Source organism: Anticarsia gemmatalis, chromosome 26 (genome assembly GCF_050436995.1).
Source record: "Anticarsia gemmatalis isolate Benzon Research Colony breed Stoneville strain chromosome 26, ilAntGemm2 primary, whole genome shotgun sequence".
Lineage (NCBI taxonomy): Eukaryota > Metazoa > Arthropoda > Insecta > Lepidoptera > Erebidae > Anticarsia > Anticarsia gemmatalis.
In genome coordinates this window covers 2665161-2684738 of record NC_134770.1, presented here as the reverse complement: position 1 = coordinate 2684738, position 19578 = coordinate 2665161, and the positions used below count along the sequence as shown (strand labels likewise).

At 35.4% G+C, this 19578-nt stretch overlaps 1 protein-coding gene across 17 annotated transcripts in view; it reads left to right on the top strand.

Annotated features, from left to right (window-relative positions):
- Nucleotides 1–19578, top strand: part of gek (serine/threonine-protein kinase gek) — a 78233-nt gene that overhangs the window by 20979 nt on the left and 37676 nt on the right. For 8 of the 17 annotated variants that reach the window (XM_076131496.1, XM_076131493.1, XM_076131490.1 and 5 more), the window contains 22 exons: nt 719–867; nt 1343–1436; nt 1700–1756; nt 1908–1962; nt 2420–2550; nt 2895–2981; nt 3118–3239; nt 3551–3704; nt 4150–4267; nt 4660–4769; nt 5145–5276; nt 5740–5853; nt 6365–6499; nt 6883–6993; nt 7488–7601; nt 8131–8256; nt 8980–9093; nt 9661–9763; nt 10086–10320; nt 11064–11093; nt 13486–13604; nt 17691–17744. In XM_076131496.1, the coding sequence (XP_075987611.1) occupies nt 719–867; nt 1343–1436; nt 1700–1756; nt 1908–1962; nt 2420–2550; nt 2895–2981; nt 3118–3239; nt 3551–3704; nt 4150–4267; nt 4660–4769; nt 5145–5276; nt 5740–5853; nt 6365–6499; nt 6883–6993; nt 7488–7601; nt 8131–8256; nt 8980–9093; nt 9661–9763; nt 10086–10320; nt 11064–11093; nt 13486–13604; nt 17691–17744 (2464 nt within the window). The remainder of the gene's footprint in view (nt 1–718; nt 868–1342; nt 1437–1699; nt 1757–1907; nt 1963–2419; nt 2551–2894; nt 2982–3117; nt 3240–3550; nt 3705–4149; nt 4268–4659; nt 4770–5144; nt 5277–5739; nt 5854–6364; nt 6500–6882; nt 6994–7487; nt 7602–8130; nt 8257–8979; nt 9094–9660; nt 9764–10085; nt 10321–11063; nt 11094–13485; nt 13605–17690; nt 17745–19578) is intronic. The other 9 variants (XM_076131499.1, XM_076131497.1, XM_076131507.1 and 6 more) reach the window with 7 other exon arrangements.

Genomic DNA, 19578 nt, shown 5'->3' with positions numbered 1-19578 from the left:
ACATCTCAAGACCCTCTCACACCTTAAACACCTCTAGCCTCCCATCCATCCCTAAACATCTCAAGACACCCTCACTCCCTAAACATCTCAAGACCCTCTCACACCTTAAACACCTCTAGCCTCCCATCCATCCCTAAACATCTCAAGACACCCTCACTCCATAAACATCTCAAGACCTTCTCACACCTTAAACACCTCTAGCCTCCCATCCATCCCTAAACATCTCGAGACCCCCATCCTTCATAAACATATCAAGACCCCCATCCCTCCCTAAACATATCAAGACCCTCATCCCTCCCTAAACATACCAAGCCCCCCCTCCCTCTCTAAACATCTCAAGCCCCTCCCCCAAAATCCCAAACTATCATCTAAATCCTTAAAATCTAGGCACTCAAATATCAATATCTTAAGTTCTCCTTCAACATCTTCATCCTACCCTAGCTTGGGCTTGAGATCTTTAAAAATCTGTAGCTCTTAACTATCCGCGCCCCCCCAAATCTTAATCTCAAAGACGAAGACCTTACCTCCTGTAAACAAACTCCGGGCTATACCATAATTATTTGATTTGATTTGATTTATATTAATTATTAATGAAAAAAATATATCATTTGACCCCAACTCTCACTTAGCCCTCGAAACTTATTAACTTCATAACAAACTTCAAATTTAAAACTTTTACTTAACTATATACTAATTGCATTTTTTTCTTATATTCCAGTACCTAGTAATGGACTACTACTGCGGCGGTGACCTGTTAACCTTGCTGTCCAAGTTCGAGGACCGGCTGCCGGAAGACATGGCCAAGTTCTACATAGCGGAGATGGTGCTCGCTATACAGAGCGTGCACGAACTAAGATATGTACACAGGTGAATATGTACTTTGTTATTTTCATACACATTTAATTATGTACTTTGCTGTAATTTTTCGTTGAGAGGAATGGTGCGTGGAAGGGATTTTTTTAAGATAATAATGGGAGGGGGGGGGGACTTCATAAGGTGGACATATTTGTGAAGGTTTTTAGGGGGTGATGAATGAAAAACTTTTTAAAAGGGGTAGGGATTATGCGGTGGTATTATGTATAGGGGGGCTATAATTTGGGTTTGGCAATAGTTGAAGAGGTAGGGGAGAAGGGGTGGGGTTGAAATATTGATGGCTGCAAATGATTTTTGAGTGTTATATTTTGAACCGCGAGCCGTTAGAATGGTTATTGTTTTGCAGATATTTCGTCATCTGAATGGATATAGCGATGTTGATAGAATTACTTGATTGATATTTTTATCACAATTAAGAGCTTTCGAGATTGATAAAGTTAACTAATATCTTAATTTGTTTGTTTGACAGAGACATCAAACCAGACAACGTGCTGTTGGACGCGAGCGGACACATTAGACTGGCGGACTTTGGATCTTGTCTACGACTAGGCGACGATGGGAAGGTGTGTATCACATCACATTACATATAGATATAGTAGCCAGCTCTTCTCATTGGCCCTACCTTCCGAACTGGCGGTAAATTCACTCTCTGTATCATTGACTATCACAATAAAATTATCACTTTTTTATCAAAATTTCAATTTTATAGATTACTTAAGAAACTTTTTCTTAAGCCTTCGATCGGCTTAAATATCATGTGACGAAATACTGTTCCCGAGAGACGTCTATCTATTAATCCTAATTAGTTTTTCTTTGTATTTTTCAGGTGCAAAGCAACGTGGCTGTCGGAACACCGGACTATATATCACCGGAGATATTACGGGTAAATATTAATATATTTATCACCGAAGCATATTTAATATTGTTATATATGATAGGACTGGAAGTCTAGGGGAGAGGCCTTTGCTCAGCAGTGGGACACAGAAATAGAAAAAAAAAATGATTATGGTATTAATATGTCTTTGTTTGTGCAGGCAATGGAGGACGGACAAGGCAGATACGGACCTGAATGTGATTGGTGGTCTTTAGGTGAGTATCAATACTAATTTATAAATTCTATACATTCAATCTGTCATTATACAGACACCCTGTGTGACACAAACTTAACAGCACAGCATATTGTCAAATGCGTACATATGTAATTGGTTCTCGATGTGTACGTATACGCATTGTGGCTTTATACGTGAACGGACACGCGTTCTGTCTATAGATATGAACAGCTAAAAATTAACTCAGATTTAAGTATGTAGCACAAGTTACCTTCGCAATGTATACTGTAGATTTAAAACACGATTTATCTAACACACTTTGTGCGATCCATAAATAATTGTTTCGGGCCTGTGTGTGTTTTGTGACCGTTGTTTGTATGTTTGTAAAAGTCCGCGAAACAATAGCAATTCTTAGTGCGGGACTCGTCTTTTTAAGAACAAAATCTTTATTTAACACATTCATATTTTACTATAACTTTTTATTTTCAAATTTGCAGGAGTATGTATGTACGAGATGTTGTTCGGCGAGACCCCGTTCTACGCCGAGTCGCTGGTGGAGACGTACGGCAAGATCATGAACCACGCGCGCTCCTTCCACTGCCCACCCCCTGACGAACATGCGGCACAGGTTAATATACCACCTTATATGCTTTGATTTAGAGTCTATTTTGGGTTGTTGGGTATATTGTGACTTTGTCCAGTCATTATAATATCAACATTGACCCGTAAGTTTCTTAAAAAAAAATGATTGCCTCTTACTTCGGTTCAAATCCGCAAGCAAGCAAGGTTAGGCAGGATTTTGAAACATATTTTTTACTGACCAGTTGACTGACCAGTATTTTGGCTTTTTTAACAAAGTTATTAAAAATGTGTCTGTTATACAATGTTCATGAATCATTTCTAGCATCTATCTCATCTAAATAAATCTTTTTTTATAACATGTGATACTTATATTTTATTTTATACTTACAGGTATCTGAGGAAGCGAAGGATCTAATAAGGAGGCTAATATGCGCGTCTGAAAATAGATTAGGGAAAAATGGACTGCAAGATTTTAAGGTAAATATCATTCAATATACTACTATCAAACTCACCCACTAGTACAAGAATATACCGAAATTTACTTTGAATAATTATCTGAATATTTTATATTAACCTACCTTTGATCGATCTAATATCTATGTTATTATTTCAGAATCACGCGTGGTTCGCGGGTCTCGACTGGGACAATCTCCGTGAGATGCAGGCTCCCTTCGTACCAGACGTGTCAAGTCCCACCGACACTTCCAACTTCGATGTCGACGATACTGACATCAGGTAAATATATTTTATTTCGATTATTCGTGGAATAATTTTAGTTGGGAAGGAAAGCCAGGTTTTCTCTTTAATCGAAATACGAAAACTGTGTTGTCATGCAATACTAATTGATTAATTCATTTTATGTCTATTCATCATCAGTCCATTAGCAGATTTTAATGAACTTTGCAACTAATAGGGTTGAAACAGTAATAAACTTTAGTGGTGGGATGAGACCCTTGTTATATAGTAGCAAGAAGTATCTGGAGTGTTCTAGAATAAGTAAAGTTTGTCTTAAATATTTAATAAACATGTCATTGGTTCGTTCGCAGGCTATCGGAAGCGGTCCCCCCGCCCAGCGCGTCGTCGGCGTTCTCGGGCCTGCACCTGCCGTTCGTGGGCTTCACGTTCACGGCGGGCTCGCGCCTGTCCGACCTGGGCGCGCCCGCCAGCCCGCTCAGCCCCGCCAAGAACGCGCCCAGTCAGGTACGCATGTACATTGTTATGTATGTTCATTATAATATGTAGGTACTTCTTACTAACTTCTGCCCATGTGTGTAAGTGACTCCTTGTAAGATTCCTTGCGTTTAAACAGTCGACTACTATTTCTGCATTTTTTTCGGCCCGTGTAACTTGGCTTTAAAAGGTTCAGGTTATTAACTTGTGTATCAAATTGCATAAAAAATTGTTTAGTAGTTGTAGTTGTTGCGTGGAAGAAAGCAAATATGTGTAATTGATTTTGTAGTCTGGGTGATATGTATACGACTCTGAACTCTCGAGTTCTCGAGTTCTTGGGTCGGACAAAGTACAAATGGACTTTACTAATTTATGTTACAATACTTATAAAACTAGCTCGGATTTTGATAACGGATCCTATAGATTACAAAATTCTGTATTCTTTGGCATTCATTTTATTTGTTTATTATTCCAGGCACCATCGAACGCTGGTGACCGTGCCGCAGTCAAAGCTCTAGAACGCGAGAACGCGCTCCTCGCACAGACCATCGCTGAACTGCGGGCAGGAGGGGCGGCGCTGGACGCGGGCAGTGGTCAGTACACACTTATTATATTATATTGATAGTTTCGTGGTTCCAGTAAGAGCTTTTATACACAGTGTAGGAGCCTTTACGGCGGCCTGGCAGCTACGTGTGCCGGCGTCATTTGTTCCTAACATTCGAGCGATTCATTTGAGCAATTTCACAGCTCTGCGTGGCATGTGTGTAGCAGCCATAAGAATGTTTAGCACTCCCGATCATGTGGTCACTGGTTCAATTTCTGACTCTGACAGTAATGTAGAGTCTGCTCTGTAATGTAGAGTCAAGTGCTATTGGGTTTACCCATTTGAACTTAACAGTTGTACAGTCAGTTGTACCTTCGTAATATCCTTCTTTAATTTACATCACAAACTAATTTATTAACGACAACTGCTATTGTTTCGCAGAAGAACTAATCCAACTGAAGGAGGAGCTGTCAACGTTGTCCAAACGGAACACCGAACTTGAGGCTCAAGTCAGATGCTACGAACAACTCAACACTGGCATTGATATACAGGTAACTATTACATTTACTGACCTCTTATCTTAACTGTCAACAGTTGGGACCGGCTTTAAACGTGACCCTTTAACGAGATGCCCATCTCAAATACCACTTTGCGGTCACCCATCTGTGGAATGACCGCGGCAAAGCTTGCTTAACTCACAGATCGTTTACCGTCCGGTGACCGCGACTGGCCATGGGCTTATCAAATTGTTATTATGTATTGTAAACTAACCCTCAATGTTATGAAAGGCTTATAAAGTGTTTTGTCTCTTTCACTCCTTAGCGAAATGAAAGAGAGAAAACATATTTTAGTAGTTGTTTAACTAAAATAGGTTTAAAGTGTGTTTATGAATAAGAGGATAACTGTATACTATTTGTGTATCCCAGGAAGTGCCAGGCACACCGCAGGAGATGACGACTCGCATCCGAGAGATGGAGGTGGTGATACAAGCGCTGACCCTCGAGAAAGAAGAACTAGTCAAAGATAAGACGGACTCCGTTGAGAAATTGAGGCTACAGGTAAATCTATTACTTTATATATTTTCATTATAGAGTTTTGGAGTAATGTCCGGCTTTAGATAGCTTAATTTCCAAAAAAATTACATTGTTATTAGAAATTAAATTACCTAGTCAAACTTTGACGATATATGAATATCAAAAAATTTTGACGTTATATGAATATGTCAATCAAATTTGGTGACTTGATACATTTAGACTTGTACAAACAGTTTTAGTTTGTCTTTTACAAACGTCTAATAAACCTGCACAATTGCGGCCCTTGAAATAAGTGGGAACGAAACTTACACTCAGTTATAGTTATCGTAATTACATTGATAAATTGAGCGTATGATATAATTATCAAGACTTGAATACCTTATCAATGTAACCACCATTGAAAATCCCAAACCGAATAAGCAGTAGGCATAATTATATTCTATATATTTGTTCTCTATATGTAATATATATTTGTGTTTGTTCCCAGGACAAAGAGTTGAAAGACGCGCTCTCACAACGCAAGCTCGCGATGACGGAGTACAACGAGGTCACTGAACGACTCTCCGAGCTGAGGCAACAGAAACAGAAGCTGTCGCGACAGGTCAATATATACTTTATTACGTTGTGATAGAATTTGATTTGCTATTCAGACATTTATAAAGGCTGGTTTATTTACTTCTACGTACATACAAACATACATAAAATCACGCCTTCTCATAGGGATAGACGGAGATCAAACAATGCCATTTGGTATGATCCTTACAAACTTTTGTATAACTGTATAATACTGTAATAACTGGAGACTTTTTTTACATGAATTTGACGTATTGAATTTTGTTCCGACATTTTATACTTCTGATTTGTAGTCTTTGTTTTGCCTTTGGCTAAACCGCGGTTGCCCTCTTAGATCCACTTAGGGGATGAGTATTGGACTAAAATTTGATCTTAGGACTTCATGCAACATTTTTTGAAAATCTATAATGGTTATGTAATGGCCAGCAAGACTTTCGCGTTTTAAAAGTAAGCCCAGATTTTTATGGATTCTTAACCGACTTAACAATTTTTAAATTGATGAAACGTGTATTTAATAAATCTTTTCTTTTACTACTCAGGTACGAGATAAGGAGGAAGAGTTGGAGGTGGCGATGCAGAAGATCGACGCGCTGCGACAAGACATCCGCCGCGCTGAGAAGGGGCGCCGGGAGCTTGAGGCGAGGCTCGACACCGCTATATCTGAGGCTACTAAGGTAAATATTGATATTACAGTTTTTTTTTCACAAGTAACCCTTTCTTCCCACCTGTTTCTTCAATTATTTGTGTTCTGCTGTTATACGAGTACTTTCAAATTCTTCAAGCTTTTGTTATTTTACACAATCTATTGAGATCCATCGTAAAATGTCTACCGTAGATTTTTTCTGCGCAAGTGCCTTATCCTCAAAATATCCGCTTAATGAGAATTTCTTTTCAAAGTGACCTGTTTGTGACCTGTTTACTTAAATGTGCCTATTTTCAAAACATCGCTATTTGAAACCGGACTTTTGTCAATCTTTTCAAGACATCACATTCACTTAAATCAATAAATGCAATTAAAAATAAATATGAAGTCATAATATAACTGTGTTTGTTCCAGGAACGTAAACTCCGTGAGGAAACACTTCGACAACAGCGAGTGGAGGTGGGCGCGCCGCCCTCCGCCGCAGCTGACGTGGCGAGACTACAGGCCGAAGTTGATGCGCTAGAGGTAACTATATTATTATTTACTTATATACACTATACATACACTCACACTTGAACTACAGACAGTTTTTACAAACTGTTTGTATGTATATTTCAAAACGTAACTTCACTGCTCTTTTGTCATCGGTTACTTAATATTGACTTATCATAAACTAGCTTTTACCCGTGACTTCGTCCGCCACCTGAATTTTCCCATGGGAATGCATCATAGTAGCCTATGTCCTTCTCCGGGTATCAAAATATCTCCACACCAAATTTCATGCAAATTGGTTCAGTAGTTTAAGCGTGATTGAGTAACAGACAGACAGACTGACAGAGTTACTTTCACATTTATAATATCAGTATGGATTACAAAATGCCGATGTATTCTACACACCTACACATATACCGTTGACATTAACAAAGTCAGAACATAAAACATTTTATCTTGCCTTAAATCTTTAGACACGCGATACTATAAACCTCACACAGCCAGTATATTAACGCTAGTATGTTCAGTTGCAGTACAAAGAGTCGCTGGCGCAGCAGCAGGCTCGCTTCACGGCGGAACTCGCGGCGCTCAACGACCAGCTGCAGGAGGGAGATGCTATGCGCAACGTGCTCAATAGAGAGGTATGTATAAAACAATACTCTTTACTTATCCTAAACATATTGTAGGTTGTAATTTTCCCCGTCTTTTGTAACATTTTTTACTGGTACTCTGCTCCTATTGGTCATAGCGTGATGTTATATAGCCTATAGCCTTTCTCAATAAATAGGCTATCCAACACTAAAATATTTAAAATAATATGGATGTTTACGTTTTATTTGATAGGGTTCGAATCCCAGGTCAGGCCATAAAGTTTAACTTGAGTTTTTCTATTAAGAACTTCTTAGAGAATGTCCGGAGGGATTTGTTTTGAGGATGTAGACCTCGCTGCCTCGGAGAGGTCGTAAAGCCGTCTGCCTTATGTCTGACCTTCCACCAGGCTTATCAAAAGGCTTTTTCAACACACAATTTTTTTGTTTACACTTAAACTTTACCTTATGGATTAACAGCCTTTCCCTGGTAATAACAAAATCAATACAAATTACACAACAAATTAGAACAGTTTTATTACCCATATCCTAAAAGTCACTAATGAAATTCTCTTGTCAACAGCTACAAACATCCAAAGAGAAGTTAGAGAGCCGCCGCCTGGAACAGCTGACTGACAGCGAAGACAAGCAGATGCTCATCAACGAGAACAGGAAACTGGCCAAAGATCTCGACGCAGTTAATACCAAAGTCTCTAACATTTTACTAACACTATACTTAAGTTTTTAGCACCGGTTTCACAACTGCTATCACAAAGATTATCAGACGGAAACTACTATCTTTAAGAAGCTAGTGGTAGATTGACAGACGGTAACAACTATCCCCAACATTAATTTGGGACCGCGAGAATATATTAATTGAGTTAATATTGCTACTCCGCTCCTATTGGTCGTAGCGTTATGATATATAGCCTTCCTCGATAAGTAGGCTATCTAACACTGAAAGAATTTTTCAAATCGGACCAGTTCCTGAGATTAGCGCGTTCAAACAAACAAACAAACTCTTCAGCTTTATAATGTTAGTATAGATTTGTCTAGAAGTGGTGTAAACGGCTGTTACGGTAGCATCTCTGTATGACATTTTTTGAGCGGTAGATTTCAAGGAGTTGTGACGTTATTTCCTTACTAATATGACCTTTATTCCCCTTCGGTGGAGGTTAATTTATAACTTTCTCTCGCCCGCATTTATTGGGAAAAACTCTCATAAACTACATCAATAACTTATATATGTTTGGCTGAGTCCAAGTGAGACTTAAAGAACCCGAAATTAATATAAAATGAAGGGATACTCATTCAATATTGATATCCTCTTATTCCAATTTAAACCATGCACAAGTAGAGAGAAAAACGTCATTGTATTGTATATACTTAGCCTTCTAGAACAAAATGACAACGTATTTTCTTTTGTCCCCAGTTGGCCGAGAACGGTAGAAGATGGCAGGCGGAGAGGCGGCAGATGGAGATAGAGTTGGAGGAGCTGAGGGCCAAGAGGGACACCATGCAGCACTGGGAGACGCAGGTCAGTGATGTAAATACACTTTTATAACTATTTTACTAATATAATTCTTGTTTCATTTGCTTATCTATGCACATATTACATGTTGTTATATATGCCACACACACCACGCACAATACGAATGTAGGCGCATTTTAAGGTGTTAATTTTAAAACATATGCCTACTAACTATAATACTAGACTAGATTTAATATACATATGAGACTAACGTAAAGGCCGATGGAGTAGAAATACTACAATTACTTTACAAACAGCGTAGGGCCATTCACTTTATTTAGCAAATAGGTTACCTAACACATTTTTATGCTCTGTGAAACTGATCCCAAAACTACAAACCCCAGTTTCTTCTGAACTTATTAATACTTCAATATACTGACAATTTCTATGTCATCAATAAATTCCCAAGATGACATCGCTTGCAGACAGTAGTAAATTTCGTAAGAATAAAGGGAATGAAAGAGATTATAAAATATTAAAAGGTATCTAACAACATTTTACATTGGTAGTCGAATTCTTAAAAATGTTTTTTTATTGTAGAGACCTTTAACCAACGTATTAACCTATTTTGTTTGTCACCAGATTGCGGACATCATTCGGTGGGTGGCTGATGAAAAGGAAGCTCGCGGCTACCTTCAGGCGCTCGCTACCAAGATGACTGAGGAGTTGGAGTACCTTAAACATGGTGAGAGATTATGAATGTTATTTGTTCAATCATGTCTTCATCATTAAAGTTCTTCATGTTTTAAACGCACTACTAATTAAATAAATTGTTTAAAGCTCAATTGACTGATACCAAACAGTGGGCTGGGGAGTGGGATTTAAACACAGTTTTGTAAAGAATTAGGGATAATATTAAACATTTATTCGACACTTGGAAATGTAGAATGAAATAAACAATCTTCTTGGCAGTATAGGGCATTCGACTTGAATGAATATTTGTTGATTATAAGTATACACCAGCAAACACTTAAATATTATGACTAACCAAACTATGTTTGTTCCAGCGAGCGCGTCTCGCTCGTCCCTGGTGGCCTCCTCGCCCCCCTCGGGTCCTGGCGGCAGTATCACGGTGACGGACGGGCGCGGCGGCACGGGCGGCTGGCGCAACCGGCGCTCGCAGAAGCTGGACAAGATGGAGATCCTCACGCTGCAGTCGTCGCTGCACTCCGAGATACAGGCCAAGCAGGCCGTCGGCGAGGAGCTCAGCAGGACCCGCGCCGAGCTGCTGGCCAGTCAGAGGTCAGTATGCCGTCTTTTAAGGTCTTAATTCGCACTAAGGCTCGAATTTCTTGGGCAAATAATTTGGCTCAAGGAATCGTACTGATATTGTCTCTTTGAGATGACTTCATAAAAAATGATTATCGAATAACATTATCTGACAATGGAAAAGTTAGTCTCAAATCAGGTCGGATTGGGAACTCTTTCTTATGTCGCAGAGACTTTGTTATATCGTCAGTGGTGGCGGTCTGGTAATCACCTCGGCTACCGTTGATGAAGTAGAAAAACGTGCTAATTTATCTGACACGATTGTTTAGCATGAATATTGTAAAGACCGCGTTTATGTTCTCGCGCAAATATTGAGATATTCGTTCGTGTAATGATAGTTACAGTTTAAACATTTACGGGCGTATACGTTTTACATACTAATTTGAACGTAACCGCGGTCCCAATACAAATACTACATTGATCCAGTTGTCATATTGTCTGGTTTGTAATAGAATTTTTATTGCTATTCACTTAACACTTAATTTCTATCACAGGGATCAATGTAGTGATATCGTTATTTATAATTACTACACCCCTTTTTTCCAAATTATTTACACCATACATTAGTAAAATCAGGCAACAATACATACCTATTCCAAATTTTAAATAAAACCCACAGTTTATTATATCCATATTTTTATGAAAAAACCCAAATACATTTGTTCTATTCAAATGTTGGCAGGCATGATATGACATGTGATATATTTTCCCCATAGTTACGAACCACCATGGTGTCGGGGTAACAAGTAAGCTCATAATATTAGCCCAATTATTAGACCGTAAGTTATTGCAGTGTACCGGTTCGGATATAAGCTATATACTCTACCGCTGTGGGAAGCGAAAATCAAGGGAATTGGCAAACCATACTGTCCTAAATTCAAAATAAGAACTTTAACCTAAAATATGTTTTTGACTCGTATAAATTAACTTTTTACATTTCGTATAATAGCCATCGAACTATTTCTATATTTATTATTGATTCGTATAGTAACGAAGATGGGTGATGAACTGATTACGTCCGATCGTGCACGGTCGTATACGTTTGCACCATAGAATAATAAACAAACGGACTTTAAACTGATATAACTTAGGGTTTTAAATAATTTAGTTACGTTGCTAGCCTTTTAATAATATTATCCTATTATTACCCTATTTTTAACCGACTTCAAAAAAGGAGGGGGTTCTCATTTGAACTGTATTTTTTTATATACCCTCTTCTTCTTCTCTTTGTAAAAATCTGGTGTTAGCAAAATGTAGGTGTTCGTCGCTACCCACAATGGTATTGGTATATCACTTATATCTGAATAGGTTTTTATTGGGCATGTAAGATTTGATGTTATTAGAGTGTTTATATGTCAGAACTTATATCACTCGATACTGGGCATGTCTATTTTCATATTTTTGGTGGTTTTATTTTATCAATGCTGGGTGAGGTTTTGAAACAATCGATAAAGATGAAGGCAGGATATATTCGTTGTAGCAAACAGCACAATTTTTTTCAAATCTTTATTTAAGTTAAATATTACAATGTACTTTCTACTAGAAATTTTATAAAAGCTTTTAAGGATAATTTTTCCAGGATAAGCTTTTACTGGAATAATTTTGCAACAATAATTAATCTTTGTTCTAATTCTATTAGAGTTCGAACTATCTCTCTATTTTTTTAAAATACTTCTACGAAACGTGATAATTTCTTTTCATTATGAAATACTTTTTGAATAGTATAGTTTGCTAAGACGAATAAATTCACATCTTTAAATTTATTGATTGTATTCACTCAGTATAAAGTCAGAGATACAGACGTACTATAGCATTACTTGAGTTGTTTACAACTATGTGTTAGTTTTGTATGACCTGCCACTTTCATAATATTACATACACCCACACGCTATCATTTTGTTCCATGTTCATTCTTGTCTCATGAATATGCACGATTTTTGATCAATTATTGTCCATTTTGTTTATATTTTTGCTCATAAACTTACATATTATGTTTAAGTTAATCAGTGGATATTTATTTGTATGGGGACTGGTGATTACAGGATAATACTATCTTGCTGCTAATAACATAGTAAACCTGAGATTGATACCATTTTGACTACTCTGATAAAAGTAAATATATATTTTCATTTATATTTAAATCAGGCTTCAATGAAGAATAAATTAGTCAGTCTCAGTAATAAGGTTTCATTCTACCCTTCGGGTATGGGACTCGTAAAAAGATAGCTGCTCTTTTTAGATTGTACGATCTTAGAAATTGTGCCACATTTACTGCCATACAAAAAAGAGTTCTTTTCTAAAATTACTGATTAACTTAAATATTTCATTGTTTATGAGTAAAAATTTGATGTTTATTCTTTCATATTCTCAATATTAGTGTGTGCTTGAAATAAATGTTTTTGAATATATTCTTAGATTCAGTGTGGACATACAGTAATTGTCACATTGAATCGTTAATTACTTTTTTATGAAGAGTTAATCTGTGGACATTTTTGAAGTTTTTCCAAAAAGTTTTGAAGTGCATCCCACTAGAATAACTACATATACATTCTCTGTAAGAATTAACTATTCAGAATAATTTAAAATAGCTTGGGAACTACTATTTAAGCGCGTAACATAACATATACTAAAACGATGAACCCATATCATATCATAACTAAATGATATATTATCAATCATTTCAGACATTCATTGATCAGATGCCCCAGCCTTAAACTGATACACCCACATAAATGTTAACATACTTACAAAATTTTTGATTCAAACACACAAACGTGACTTTCAACAACCATTTCCATCGAAACATTCTTCCATAACGAAGAAAATCGATAATCGTCATCATCTTATACCAGAAAATCAAATTATTTATTGGCCAAATACTAAAATTCTACTTAAGTTAAGTGACTGTAATTCTTTTTGATATTTGTATTTCAATTTCAAGTCAAGCTCAAACCAATCTATCATTTTGATAAAAACAATGTGACATATAAAGCGTTACTTAATAGATTTGAGTATTCGGCCCTTAAATCTACCACATCACCTAAATATCGAAGTATTATAACATAATATTGATTATTTGGCCATAAGACTATCATATCACCTAAATATGAAATTACTATAACATACAATTTCCTCCAGGGAGCTGTTGGAAACCCGTCAGCGACTGGACTCGCTGGCGCACGACATGAAGCGCAAAGAGCAGCACATACGCGACATGCAGGCAAGGCTCGACGCGCCCCACCAGCCCGGCAACTCCTGTGAGTATTTACATATTGTTTTATTAGTTATACCGTCTATTGATGAAAGTACGAGTATATTTTACTGCCGATTTCTGGTTTATATGACAATTCATTGAGATTTCACGTGGATTATGTGCTTACGGAACAACTAGCTGATCAACTTGAGTGTTGTAAACTCGCAAGTTATTCTCAATTGAGGTTATTGGCTTCACGATTAGTGTAAAACATTTGAAAGTGTATTCCGCTTTCTTCGAACCAAAATCCTGAACCCGTCAATGGCAATAGGGGCTCAAGTCCTTTCCTAAATCGTTCCCCCTTTTTATAGGATACACGTCAAGTCCCTTAAAATTGTAGGTCGATTTCTGTAAATTTAAATTCTGAATTGAGCTAATGTTCGCGGTTTTATTCTTGCCAGCTATAACATAGCATAGTTTAGTTTGTTAATAAATTGTCATATTTAAATCAGATGTTGGAAGTGAAAGAATAACTAGTGAGTGTTTCTGCATTCTCACAGATGGCAGAATAGTGTTTGATTGTTTAAATGAGTTGTTTTTCACACTAGGAAAGTTAAAGACTCGTAAAAGATTTTATCATATGACTAAATTCTTGAAGCTTCTAATCTTAATGTTGTCTTCTATCTGATGATGATCAGAAACACTCATTGTTTTTAGTTTTGAGGAGAGTACGTCTAGAATATTTAGTCTATTTCAGTAATCGCCAGATCGTTATAAACTTTTATATGGAGTTGTATTTTTGTAGCAAAATCTGTATTTTTTACTGTGTGCCAAAAGAGTTGGGTTAGTTCAGCCATCCACAGTAAAAAGGGAGTGTGGGTTGATGTACATAAATAACATTTTGTGTGCAATATCTTTGTCGTATACACTCGTAGGTTACAGCACTTATATAAAATTAATATGTTTATTTAGTGCACCATTTCTTTTTGTTTTCGTTACATGTTACCGCACATTCCTACCCAATACACATGCGAAACTTTTAATGTGACGTCACAAACACGTCGATTACCGCACTTTTACCGTCAAATGGAATCTTGGGCTCCCACCACAAAGTCCAACGTCGTCCGCGACGAAAAAAACGGAAATAAACGAACTGAACAACACTATTTATTAAAAAAAACAAAAACCAATGTGACTTATGGACTCTATTGTGTTTGAAATTGGAACTGTGATTTGATATTCCAAAAAAACAAATTGTTAATCGGTTTTTGAAATTCGAAATCCACTTTTTAAATTAACTTTTTATGCTCATAATGTCTATGGTAACGAACATGTATTATCTGTGGCATTTATTATTGTTTTTAATGCGTTTAACGCTTTTTTCTTTTTGTTATAAACTTATGTATTTTTTGGTGTATTACATGTATGTGTGCTGTTAATATTTTCAATGCTAGTTCGATTATGGTTGAGACGAAACATACCGTTGTTTATAGGCGTGACGTCATGTATTTGGGGTGTTGCCATACTTGTGTATCACCATATATACGACTGATACATGGTGTTGTTTTATAGTCACGGCAATGATTAAATGTGATTTTTTTAAATGAAATTTTATCCGAGGTTTTAAGTGATGAAGAAGTTTACTGCCAGTATTAAAATTGTAAGGAAACAATCATGTTATTATCGACTTTGTCGTGACCATAGAATAGAAGTTAAATAAATATTTAATCAATTTTAAATGAAAATCAATGCAGCTTTTATACTCATGACTTTTATACACATTTTAATCATTTCATAGAAAATTAAATGACAAAAATTTTAGACAAAATTAGTGCTCAAAATTATGATTATATTTTAAATCGATTTTATTTGAAAATTTTACTTAAATAGCTTTTTTAATCTAATAATCTCACCAAATATTGATATCTAGTCTTGAATTTATAATCTAGTCGAAATATTTGATTTGCCAAAGATTTTTGCACAAAACGATACTGAATCTCGGCCGTTTCGAACTAGTCATTGCAATCGGATCGGTCAAATATTTGTATGTATGTTTGTGTCAATGCAGATTATAAGGTAGTGTGTGTGTTGTTTTGTCCTGTACTATGGTATAAACCTTTTGAAGACGTGTGAGGTACAGTCGATGTTTTGAGGGGGTTTCCATACAAATGTTGGACTATTTTTTAATTAAAGTTTAAAGGATCAAGACTTATAGTAAGAGCTATAGAATAACAGTTTAAACAAGAATGACAGTTTTAAATAGGTGTAACAAAGGGGGAATAAGTATGTCTAAGTTCGACCAAGAAAGAAGTGATAATTTTAACCGACTGCGCAACGCAAGTGAAGTTTATTCACAGATATTACTGTACTGATGATATTAGAACAGTTATAGTCAGCCTGCGGCCACTATATTGCTTTTGAGAGTCTATCTATCTCAATATGTATGTCCAAAGAAAAGATTTAAATACTTTTTTAGCTGAAACTTTTTTGTTTGTCGTATGGTTAGTGGTCAATCTAGTGTCAAAGTTGTTCAAGCCGCCCAAGAGGCCAACTTACAACATCTAAAATGCCCATATACGGTTTAAAAAACGGTTCAATAATGTAAAGAAAAATGTTTGTATGGAAACACCTTACCAAAGTTTCATGATACTTTTGAAATAAAAGTACTGTAATGAAATACATAAAAGAAATGAATGTGAACAAACCCAGTGCTACAGCCAGTTTCAAATACAACAATTTGTATTACGTTTTTATTTGGTAGCTTATATTTATTTTTTTTAGCCGAGTTATTTAAAAACGCTAACGGGCAATTGTAAATAATTCACGGATTGCTTTTACGAACACTTTCACCACTTTTGAAATAAGTATCGGTTAACGTAACTGAAGGTTTTTCGACAGATTTTTGTCTGTTACTTTATCAATATCTAATACTATCTATCAAACTAGATTTTGACCGCAACTTTGTCCGCGTGGTTTGTGACTCAGGATAGAATTTTCAGACGAACTTACATCCTATGGGGGTCGAACTGGTCACAATAATTTTTTAGCTGATTCCTACATCATAAAATCTACCTGCATGTAAAATTTCAGCTCGATCCGTCCAGTGGTTTGGGCTGTGCGTTGATAGATCATTATGTCAGTCAGTCTGTGACCTTTGAGATAAAAAACTATATTTAGATTGGGTATCTGACACTTATTCACAAGTTGTGAAACTGTAGTAATTTTATCACACACGTAAATCACATGACAATTCGATTGACAAAAATATTGACAGCACATTTTTTTTTATTTATTGCTTAGTATATAAGTTTTTTTTCTATTAGTTCAACTGTAGAATCTCATTCAGTTTTTATTTTGTTAAGTTTTAAGACCATACATTATGGTTAACATCAAATAATATACGCTTTATCTTGAAAAATAAGTACTGAACAGTATTTCATCATAAGTGAACTTAACAAAATTATTCCGCGATTTGTGTAAAATAGAACTTCAGCTTAAATTTACTTAAAAAGTGAAGTAACTATATAAAAACGGTTTTTACGAATATATATCGGTATCAAAATAAAGTATGTCGATAGTAACTAGTTGAAACGAAAAACAATAATTGATGATATATAACTAGTTGAAACGAAAAACAATTGATGATAAATAACTAGTTGTAACGAATAACAGTTATCGAACTATCCAATGTGTAGTCTTAAAACTAAACGAGCGATATCTTGACTTTCTTTTGCATATTTATGTTTTTAATTTAAGTTATTGTCAGCACATTTAATCTGCATTTAACGTGTCTTTTATTTTTACTATTAGTTGTTTATATTTATAAATACTGTGCACGTACTGTACTACTCGGTCTCGAAGTGAAAAAACCGTACAGTGTTTGTACATAACTTATTAAAAGTTTTGTTGTATTTATATAGTTTTTGTTTTTATTTTTTTTCTGTTCTTTTTTGTTCGCATTTCGTTTTGTTTGACACATTTAGTATTTGTTTTTTTATATCCTACAAAATTGAGACACATGAGCAATTTCATTTTGATACAAAAACCCCAACATTTTTTGACATCTAAAGTACTAGAAATTAAAAGGTTTACAATATCAAAATTGAGCTCTATAATCAAAACAATAAAACACAAAGTTATGCGCAAGCAGCAAGGCAAGGATCAGCGAAATCATCAACTTATTGGAGCGGCAAAGAAGAAAACGGTTCGTTTATTTAGTTATTAAATATCCTTTAGAAGTAGTTATCATCGTATGTGACTTGTGTGTTATTTTGTCCCTATAACAGTAACTGTTGTTATATAAAACGCTTCACAATAACGATAACTAGTTATTGATAGCTTTAAAACACAATTTTTTGGGGTGATTGGTTTATAACTGATATTTTTTATTAATCTTCACAGCTTTGTGTACATATTTTTGTGTTCATCAAACATGATTAATGCTTATTGACAATGTTTTTTCATTGACATTAATTCGGAGCTAGATTTATCGTTACGTTTAGAAAAATATTATTCATTTTGAAATGATTTAACTGCGTTTGGAGGTTCTATATCTATAGACTTCTTACTTTTTTATAAAACTAGAGATACGAAAGGTATATTTAAAAGTTTTATACTATTTCTTTGTTGTATTACAAAATCGTAATACAAATTCTGTACTAAAGTTTTTTCAAAATGTATCTGCGTTAATGCTCTGATGGGTAGGGAATTTAATATCTCTAATGAGTCTAATACGTATAGAACTTTAAAAATTGACAATTAAAATATTATAGGCCCCATATTAAAAAAAAATTTTTCTTATCTATAAATAACAACAGGTACTGTTAACATATAAAGGTGTAAGTTTTTTTTATATTAGTATTTGTGCTGCGTACGTAGTTTTCTATCTAGTTTCATTTTGTCTACGAAGCGGTCCATTGTAAATACGAGCAAGTGTCAAGGGAAATATTAGACTAATTGGTTTTTAAAATTTTATTGTCACTGTTTTGTGGGTCGATGGTCAAATATTTTCTTAATTAATGTATATTTTGGCATATTTTATATTAAATAAGAGGTGATAAATTGAGTGAAAATACTGATTTAAAAAGAAAATTGATATTTTTTGTAAGTTTTAGCGAAATTTATATTTGTTTTGTATTTTTCATCTTAAAATTTTAATAAATGTGGTGTTTAATACTCGCCATTTGTGTAAATATATTTTTTTTCACAAAATACGTTTTAACGGACTCCAAAACAGTGACGCGTGCTTTCAAAATTTCACAAAAAGCAACATGAAACGTCCCTTTTTTATTGCAAATCGCTTCGCTTTTGCTTGAGCTTACTGCGGTGGCATGGATGTGTCGAAACGAACGAAACCGAGGCTTCTAACTAAAATCTCGGTTCTACATCCATAGGTTACACCACATAACGCGCTAAGCGATTGGTTTTTTTTTCCTTTAACACTTGTTTGTATACGCATTAGGTATTTGACTAATCTGTTTTTTTATTGTATACTTTCTTTGTACCTCGATTACGTGAGCACACGAGACGGTCATGGCGTTTAGGTTTATATGGCCTTGTATTTCTATCCTTTGGAGTGGGTTTTCTATCACTATTAAAGAGAGTGTAGTTAATTTGAAGACTGTTCGATAGTTAGTTCGTGTATACGCAAACGTGCACGCGTATACGTGCACGTTGATGTTATCCGATATTACGAGTATGTATTGAAGTTTCTACGAATTTCGCATTTTAGGTGTAGCTTTAATGGATTACAAAAGATATTATCTCTCGGTGTTTAGTAAATTTCAATGTTTTTTATATTTTTGGAGTAAATTTTTTAAGGGTTTATTTATTGAAATTGTGTTTGTTAAGTCACGTGTTATGTGGGTTATTGTCTCGTGTGCTGATGTTCATAGTTTGTATAGCGTCTATTGTAAACGTCCAGTGCATGTCATACTCCCGGTTTTGTACTGACTAAAATATATCCGTGTACGGTCGAGCACAAAACATATACGTTTTAGAACCAGTCTTTGATTGATTTAGGTCTACGTTTAATTAGT